Here is a 9943-nt window from a genome sequence, read left to right as displayed (position 1 = left end):
GATTGTTTGACCGCAGACTGTAAGAAGCAACACTTTTCTGTGTGATTAAATTACAAATATATGATGGCAGTAGCCCAAGCATGGCCTTATAAATGAAAGTGCACCAATGTCCCAGCCTCCTGGTGGACTAAGAGGGCCAACCCACTCGAGAATACAATTCACAGTGATGGGTCAGGGCTCCACAGTTAGTAATAAACCTCAGAGAAGCATGGTAAACAGCATCAATCTTGCATAGACATTTAGCTGAGGCATTCATATAAATCAAATCTCCATAATCTAAACTGGATAAAAACGTTACAGTGACAAGCCGCTTTTTCACCTCAAAAGAGAAACAAAATTTGTTCCTGAAGAAGAAGCCCAATTTAAGTTTCAATTTCTTCACAAGATTATCAATGTGGGGTTTGAAGGAAAGGGAGTCATCAATCAAGACACCAAGATATTTATAGATATGAACCACCTCTATGACAAGAGTGGACACTGGGGGGACAGTTTGAGGTACTTTCTTAGAGTTTGAAAACAACATTTGTTTAGTTTTTTCAGTGTTGAGGACTAATTTTAGTTGCAGGAGTGTGTGCTGGACTACATAAGCTTTCTGCAGAGATTCAACAGCTCTAGCAGGAGTTGATCCAAAACAGTAAATAATTGTGTCATCTGCATAAAAATTCATTTTTTCCCAAATCATTAATGTACATAATGAACAAGAGGGGTCCTAATATTGAACCCTGTGGCACGCCCTTGTGGACACTCACAAATTCAGAACACAGACCATCATATTTAATACACTGAGTCCTGTCACTCAAATAATCTGTAAACCAGGAAACTACATGATTTGACAAACCCAAGCAAAGAAGCCTATGCTTTAAAACAGCATGGTCCACAGTGTCAAAAGCCTTTGACAGATCAATAAAAAGTGAAGCACAGTGCTGCTTCTTATCGAGAGCAACTAATATATCATTGATCACTTTTGTAGCTGCAGTGATGGTACTGTGCTTTTTCCTGAAGCCTGATTGCAGTTTTGAGAGAAGATCATTGGAGGTTAGAAACTCTTTTAACTGATCACACACAAGAGATTCAAGATTTTTTGACTAGGCACACAGATTTGATATTGGCCTGTAGTTGGTTAAAGCTGCTGGATCATCTCCTTTTAATAAGGGGGTAACAAAAGCTGACTTCCAAACAGATGGAATTTCTTTGTTTTCAATTGAGAGATTAAAAAGGAGTGTAAGAGGCTGTGCTACAAAATCAGCTGCTATTTTTTAAAAAGTAGGGCTCTATTGAATCAGGTCCAGGGGATTTTCTGCTATCCAACGTTTTGAGGGCTTGATGCACTTGCTGCACAGTAAAAGGTAAGAAATTAAAGGGTTCTCCTGAAAACCTTGGAGCTTCTGTGCAGGGAGACACAGGGGCAGCTTCCGTAGAATCAAACAAAGAACCAGATGATACAAAATGATTGTTAAAACAATTTAGAACCTCAGTTCTATCATAGACTGGGACCGAGTCTTTTAGAACAACTATCGGAAGAGCCGAATGATTTATACTTACAGATATAGATTTAATTACTTTCTAAAATTTCTGTGGATTATTAAGGTTCTCAGTTGTGACAGATAAATAATATTCAGATTTAGCCTTTTTAATAAAAGTAGTGCATTTGTTCCTTTGTTGCCTGAAAATAGACCAGTCAGAGGCAAAATCTCTTTTTCTGGCTTTGACCCATGCCACATTACGTTGATGGATGGTATCTGACAACTCTGGGGAAAACCAGGGATTATCTCGTCCCTTAACCCTCAATTTCCCAATGGGGGCATGTTTATTTACAATTTTCACAAAGTGTTCCTTAAAGAATGTCTAAGCTAACTCCACGTCCGGCAAAAGACCTATGTGTCCCCAATTTACCAAAGACAAATCATGATGAAAAGCCTGTTCATTAAATATTTTTAAATTCCTCTTGAAAATAATGCGTGGTTTACGTTTGGGGATTTTTGTGTCCCTGCAAGTAGCAACAACACAATGATCACTCAAATCATTGCAGAAAACTCCCAAGGATAAGAATTTATGAGGAACATTTGTGAGAATTAGATCAATCAAAGTGGACTTTTCAGAATTTTTAAGATTTGGCCTTGTAGGTAGGTTGACCAGCTGGATAAGATTATTAGAGTCACAGAAAGATTTAAATTCATCCGAAACTGCATTTAGCCAATCCCAATTCAGATCTCCAGCCATTAAAAGCTCATTATAATTTAATTTGGACAAAAGATGCTGCAATGACCGTTGTGGCAGATGGAGGCCTATAGCACCCGACAACAGTCATAGAGAGGGACTTTGCTATTTCCACCTTCAATGCCAAAAATTCAAATTGCTTACCGATAGACTCAGACAGAACAATTGAAGCATCAAATCTTGATTTAATGAAAATGGCTACACCACCACCTACAGTGGTGATTGGGCCTATCAGTACGATAAACATTGTATCCGAGTATGCTAATGTCTTCATTTGTGATAGATTTGGTCAGCCAAGTTTCTGAGATGACCACAATGTCTGCGTCTGTTAATCTAACCCAAATTCTGACCATGTCCATCTTTGGTACTAAGCTGCGCACATTAAGATGAATACATTTGAGACCATTCATTTAAAATCAGCGGGAGTCTGGATACATTGCAATTCAGGACCAGGGTTTGATTGCACATCTCCAGACAGAAGTAAGAGTAGTACAATCATCACTCCTCATCTCACATTACATTTTGAAGCAGTTTTTTCATGTGTTAATGCCAGGCAATGCCTTTCCTTAAGGGAAAGAGTAAGATTATATAAAGTAAAAAAACGTAGAAGTTTAGGTAAGTCCCTAGGTGGGTCCGACCACAGGTTTGAGGCCCAAACCAAATCAGACTGTGGTTGCTGAAAATGCCCGGCAACATTAGCATTAGTGCCACTATAGTAAGTGTCTTGCATGCTCAACACAGCGCTAGTGGTACTCACCAAGGGGCAATTAATTTGAGTCAGGTCCCAAAATGTCAACAAAAATACTAAAGTTAAGAAAAATGCCATTGTCTTTAAATTACTGAGTTTACTATGCTAGCTGCTGCTGGGGCCTTGAGATGTTAGCAAGGCTGCTGCTGCTGGGGCCTTGAGGTGTTAGCAAGGCTTCTACTGCTGCTGCTGGGGCCTTGAGGTGTTAGCAAGGCTGCTACTGCTGCTGCTGGGGCCTTGATGTGTTAGCATGGCTGCTACTGCTGCTGCTGAGGTTGCTTGGTTGACTGTAGAGCACCATTCATAAACCTGTTCATTTAATTATAGGGAATATACTACAAACGTATTTATTTCTGCACTGACGTATAGCGACTGATGGGTCATGTTGTGTTTGGCAAACATTGAAAGATACAAGATGTGAAAGGATAGCTCAAGAGGTGAGGGGCGGACGTAGCCTATAACCTTCCCATTATGACACAATATATATTTTTTATAAATATATATACGTAAATATAAGTGAGTCCAGTCCTTCATCTCTGTGAACAGTAGGCGGCGGTAATGTTGCAATAATTTTGTAGTAAAAAAACAACAAAGAAGCAGAAGTAGCAGAAGACACATTTCCGCAAAGCATCGCCCACCAGCAGTGACGCCTCGCCTCACTTTTGTACCAGAAGTGAAATATTACCCTGACTAACTTACATATTAGTGATCAAAACACTTGTCATTTGGCTGAGTTTTGATATTCACTCAAGATGCAAAAATTCAGGTAAGGAATCTCCAACTAATACAACTAGACGAGGATATAAGTCAGCTATACTTATCCTGATGGATTTGACACTTCTGTAGTGTAATGTAATGTAATGTTTTAAAGTTAACAAAGTAGCTGTGTTTATTTAGATTAATTAGTATACATATATGTATTCATATTATTTTAAAGCGTGTTGAAATGACGTGGGGTTGTCATATCTCACTGCCGTATTGATTACACAAGTTGAACCGGTTGCAACGCATGTCTCAGAAACCTCTTCCGACCCTGGACCTCCACCGCGAGGCTGGAGGACAAGACGGTGGTCATCACGGGGGCCAACACCGGCATAGGCAAGGAGACAGCCCTCGACCTGGCCAAGAGAGGCAAGTACTCCATATAATCCCATTTAAGAGACTGCCAGTGAGGATGTCACCCAGCATTAGATCGCACCAAGCTTTTAAAATACAAGTGCCAGTGGGTAGGAATGGTTAGGGTAAGGGGTCTGCTGTTTACAACCACGGGCCTATATCCATTACTCGATCTATAAAATAATGATCAGCTTGATTTTATAGTTAAATTCTGTTGCCACAATCATGTAATAATAACCGGTTCTGCAGTAGATCACCTGTTCCTCATCTAGAGGGCGCTGTTTACGCACATATCGGCCGGCCTGTCAAGGAGGAAGGAACGAGAGTAAACGTTTTTTGTGGATGAGAGAAGATCTATAACGTTTACTTTTCTTAACTGAAATTAATAAGTATTTTTTATTAAAGGGTTTATGATCTCCCATAAGGTTGAGATGTTGACCTATTAAAAATAACGGGTCAATGCGGCGTCCATTCCTCTATGTATGGACAGACATGTATGTGTCTTTGTTCAGGGGCCCATGTTTCGCCATCAGGTGTGGTTGTTGTTGATGAGTCATGACAAGTCAGTTGGTTCATTCCAGCAGGGAGGGGGCACTCCCACCTACGATGTCACCCCGTGACTGAATGGAAGAAACTCCAGCCTGGATCCTGGTGGTGAAACGGGGGTCCTTTGAACCACCCTTCTCACCTTGATGTTGTTCAGGTGCCCGGATCATCATGGCATGCAGGGACGCAGAGAGGGGCGAGGCGGCCGTGAAGGAGGTGGTGGACGGCTCCCAGAACACCAACGTGGTGTACATGAAACTGGATCTATCGGACACCAAGTCGATCAGAGAGTTCGCCGAAGCCGTCAACCAAGGTATGGACTGGTCCCATGGTTGGCTACTCTCATTTACAATGTAAAAAAAATGGACTCCCTATTTACAATGAGTAGCTACTCTCATTGTAAATGAGAGTAGCTACTCATTGTAAATAGGGAGTCATTATTTGACGTTGTGACACCAGGTGAGGTGTTGATCAGCCATTGCAAGCCATAGATTAATAGATTAGCCTACTATGTGGACTGTACCAACTAGAGCCCGACCGATATAGGATTTTTAAGGCCGATACCGATACGAATATTTTGTGATTAAAAAATCCGATATGCCGATATATCGGCCGATATATATATTAAAAAAAAATCCAGAAACGCGCAACAAAACAAACAGATTTCCCTAACATTGGTTATTTGTAGTTATCCTTTAAATCCTTTTCACTCTCAACTAACACGTAACAACAGCAAAACTGGACATGGTAGTCATGAATTAAGTCATGCTTATCGACTTTAGAGAATTGATGGGGATGTTCTTTTAATTGTTATTCAAGCAATGTATGTCTTGTGACAGTTGCCAACTTACCATGAACACACTTGCACACATGAGCTGTGTTGGAAATCATTCCCTATTCACTCCCTCACTATTCCCTATATAGTGTTTATGATATAGTGCACTATATAGGGAACGAACAAACGAGAATTCGGACACTACGCTGAACATTTCTAAGCGTCATTTGCGTCAGTAAATGCGCCGGGTATTTGTGTGACGCAGACAGATGCTCCCACATCATGTAAACAAACCGGGAAATCCCGAGGAAAGCTGGAGCTTGTATTGATGTTGAATGCAACATTTCCTTGATGAAGTTTTTTTTATTAATTTTGAATATTACATTTTCTATGTTAACTCCCAATTAAATTGTTGACATCTCTAAACGAAAGCCGGAGACTCCATCATTAAATGTATTAGTTTTCGCGGTTATTCAGCTTCTTCTTCTACTCCGGAAGAACACTACCGCATTGCATTGTGGTATACGGAGTAACAAGTAGGGAACATCGTATGTACACTCAAATTTTAGTGCATGAAATTAACCACTGAGAATTCGAACACCACTGCAAAATGGCGAGCACCCTATAGTGCACTATATCCGTGATAGGGAATGATTTCGAACACAGCTATGAACAACACCGATGATCTCCGTCGATCTCAGTCATTCACTCTGCCTGAATCAGCGGGTTTGGGGCGTTAGAGCGCCCTCTGGTGGACAAACTTTTTTTTAAAAAAAAATTTCATTTATCGGCCATTATAATGCCGATACCGAATAGTTTGAAAAATGCCTAATATCGGCCGATAATATCGGCCTGCCGATATATCGGTCGGGCTCTAGTACCAACTGGTGGGCTGATCTACCCGTCATGCATCTGGGCGGACACTCCCATGCATTATGTCACTAAATGGTTTAATGGGGGTTGGGCTGAACACGATGCACTACCTCACACTGGCTTTTATAAAGTGCTTTTCTAGCAACTGTGGTCACTGAAAATGCTGTAATATGCCTCACATTCATTCATAAGTGTACACACCCACTCAACAACACAATAACAAGTAATAAAATGAAGGATGATTAATTTCCTCATAATACACTCAAGATCCCACTGTAGATCAAAACACTAGAAAGATAAATGAATATGGGACTTTTTAAGATGCGATTGAGTCGTTGATTGATTGATTGATTGATTGATTGATTGATGCCGGATCTATGAATGTGTTAACGCAGGCGAGTCCAAGCTCAACATCCTCATCAACAACGCTGGCATCATGGCCATTCCATACGGAAAGACAGCGGACGGATTTGAAATGCAAATCGGAGTCAACCACTTTGGTAGGGGGAGCCAACCCTTGATGTTGCATAATAACTGTGCTTTCTTTGCATTGGTTCACCCTTTTTTTCCCAAACATGTAACCATAACCATCATGCTATGTAAATACTGAGGGTGTTTTGATAGAAAACAGTGTCTGTATTTTATATTACTTTAAAATGCAATTAAAATATATTGAAATTGCAACTTTTATTTTGCCACCGTTTCTGCTAGGTCACTTCCTGTTGACCCACCTGCTGATCGACCTGATCAAGCGCTCAGCGCCTGCCCGGATCATCAACGTGTCGTCCATGGCCCACGCCTGGGGAGCCATGAACTTTGACGACCTGAACAGTGAGAAGAGCTACGAAAAAAAGGCCGCCTACCAACAGAGCAAGCTGGCCAACGTCCTGTTCACGCGCTCGCTGGCCAAGAAGCTAGAAGGTCAGCTGGAACTTACTGGAACTATGTTTATTTTGATTAGCTTTATTCTTAGTTTTAAATGTCTACGTTCTCTACTTTCTTCTTCTCTTTATCTATAGTATTTGTCACTCATTGTACTGTTTTGTTGACTACATTTTATGTGAGGCACACAGAAAATGTCTTATTTTTAGTGCTACATAAATTATAAAAATAGAATACATCAATAGTATGAAACATTTAATAAGCTTTGTTTCTAACCTGCCCTTCCATAAACTGCTTAAGATTTATGTTTTAGTTAGGATTAATGGTAATAAATCACAAGTAATGTTGAACAATGATTATTATTATTAGCATTTAGCCATGCTTAAAGGTGACATATTATACCAACAAGTGTGAGTGTGATTAGCCGTGACATGCCGTTTTGAAAAAAGGATCTTTTAGTGGCTTATCACCCTCACACTTGGTGGTATAATATGTCACCTTTTAATATCTTGGCAGCTGTTGCACTACCCTCTGTGGCCACAGGGGGTGCTGCCGCTGCATTCTAACTCCAGGAACAAGAGTGCTCTCAAAGAGATGTTAAAGCCCTAACGTTATCTCCCAGGGACCGGAGTGATGGCCTACTCGCTACACCCAGGGGTGGTGCAGACGGAGCTGTGGCGCCACCTGAACGGGCCCCAGCAGACCATCATGAAGATAGTGAGCCCCTTCACCAAGACCTGCGTCCAGGGGGCCCAGACCTCCATCTACTGCGCCGTGGAGCCGGCCCTGGAGGACCAGAGCGGTGGATACTACAGGTGAACACCGTCGTGATAGGGGATCCCTTTTGTGACATCATAACTGGGCGTGTCCACCGAGATGGATGATGGATGGTTGAGCATTTTCAGCCGGTGCAATCCACGGGGTAGCCTGGCAGCTGAACCATCCATCTATCAAACATTTCCCGTGGGTGGCCCTCCAACCCGCCACTATCGTTAGGAATTGAAACAGCCTGTAATAGATTATCAACATCACAGCCGGGGTTACAATATGGACCCTTTAAACCATTTTAAAAGACTAACCACTCAAACCCCAACTGTGTCCCTGTCCACAGTGACTGTGCCCTGGCTAGCAGCTCCGCCGAGGGGCAGAGCGAGGAGTCGGCCAAGAGGCTGTGGGAGATGAGCTGCCAGCTGCTCTCCGTGTCCTGGGACTGAGCCTCCCTCCACCAGCCCTGGGGAGTCACCAAACACAGCCCTAACGCCTTACGTTAGCACTCAATCAATCTGTTACTGTTTACTAACTGTTTTTTTTTTAAATGTCCCATTATATATATTCATGTATATCTATATAAAATAAATAGTATTTTTCTTCTGATTTTAAATTTAATGGCAAATTTAAACTTGTCAAACCAATTTAGTTTTTCCACGTCTGTTAAGAATCATTTTCATGGCTAGCCTCTTAATATTTATATGAGCTGTGTAGCACACCCTATTTAGCCTAACCATTTGTCATGTTTAGACAGTATAGAAGAAATCTCCATGTGCATTAAAATTATGGAAAATCCCAAAACACAGGATAGAAAAACACAATAACAATTACACATGATAGCAAGCACCAGGATTACACTAGTTATGCTTAGCTGCTAAGAGACTGGTGTGACCAGGGTTCCTGTCTCAATTCAGACAGCACTCCGGAGGGCCCCACAAACAGGTTAGGATCTGGCTCTTATCATTTCCTCAAATGTTCATGTTTGGACCAGAAATAGATCTTCAGTAAACCTGGCAAATCTAATTCATGTTCCTTATCACGTCCAAAATGACATGGAAAATGTGTTTAGTGCACTAATCCTTAAGAAATCTTTAGCCTTTTGATGTCTTAGGCAGGCAAACCAGTTATAATGAATGATTTAATCATAGAGAATAACCAGAGTAGGTATGACAGGATGAGTAGTGTCCCTGTTTAAAAATGCTTAACATTTAGGGAAGATATTTTTTGGAAAGATTGCATCTTTGGATATCTTGCTCTTGAAATCTGCCTCATGTTCTGCAATTAACAAAAACGGTTCAAGAATTGTAAAATGTGGCTTAAAAATGATTTTTTTTATCTGCATAACTTAAAGAAAAAAGAAAAGTAGCATGATGGGTTCCCTACGGCTAAACGATTGGGCTACTTCTGTTCAACCTTTATAAGCTCCCACTTTTTTTTTTTTTTTTTTATCAATATAGCCTACCACAAATATGCATACTACTGAAATGTACATTTATTTATTAACAGGTCACTGTTCCGATTGTTACACTCATCAACTTTATTAAGCATGTCAATGCCTGGATGGGCCACTACTATTTGTCGAGCCAGAGAGGAAAGAGTTAAACATTAAACACTTGTATTGGATCTCTTATCATTGCTGCTGCAAAAAAAAGTCGGAAACGTGAATTTTAATGCCCACATTATATTCACCTTAAGAGCATAGAGCGCTCTGACTGCACACTGATCCCAGGGTTCAAATCAAGCATAATGAGCAGCTTTTAGTTTCTATGCACCACAGCTCTAGAACAAGATTCCAGAACATGTGAGGTCTGCCTCAACACTATTCCTTTAAACCAGGGCTCAAAACAACTGTTTGCTGCAGTTTTTCAATAAACAATGAATGTGTGCAAACCATTTATTCTATTACCATCGTATATATTTTTTATATCTTGTATTTAAACTTTTCTGATTTTTTATTATATATTTCCCTTTTATTCTTTCTCTTTTTATTTTATTCTATTCTTAATGATTGTCCTTTT

At 40.6% G+C, this 9943-nt stretch overlaps 1 protein-coding gene across 1 annotated transcript; it reads left to right on the top strand.

Moving 5' to 3' along the window:
* Window positions 1-3558: 3558 nt before the first annotated feature.
* Window positions 3559-9818, top strand: rdh12l (retinol dehydrogenase 12, like). Its single transcript, XM_060044756.1, has 7 exons — window positions 3559-3731; window positions 3984-4096; window positions 4785-4940; window positions 6671-6775; window positions 6987-7196; window positions 7780-7972; window positions 8269-9818. Exons 1-7 carry the CDS (start codon window positions 3718-3720, stop codon window positions 8369-8371), a joined length of 894 nt encoding a protein of 297 aa, XP_059900739.1. The 5' UTR covers window positions 3559-3717; the 3' UTR covers window positions 8372-9818.
* The last annotated feature ends 125 nt before the right edge of the window (window positions 9819-9943 follow it).

This window comes from Gadus macrocephalus, chromosome 23, assembly GCF_031168955.1.
Source record: "Gadus macrocephalus chromosome 23, ASM3116895v1".
NCBI lineage: Eukaryota > Metazoa > Chordata > Actinopteri > Gadiformes > Gadidae > Gadus > Gadus macrocephalus.
Note: the sequence above shows the minus strand (reverse complement) of the source record. Positions and strands in the feature narration are given on the sequence as shown.

What these genes read in the sequence shown, in the direction of transcription:
- rdh12l (XM_060044756.1), top strand. An exon ending in CGCCGAAGCCGTCAACCAAG is followed by an intron (nt 4,941 to 6,670) that starts GTATGGACTGGT and finishes GTGTTAACGCAG; the next exon opens with GCGAGTCCAAGCTCAACATC. An exon ending in CAGAGCGGTGGATACTACAG is followed by an intron (nt 7,973 to 8,268) that starts GTGAACACCGTC and finishes CCCTGTCCACAG; the next exon opens with TGACTGTGCCCTGGCTAGCA.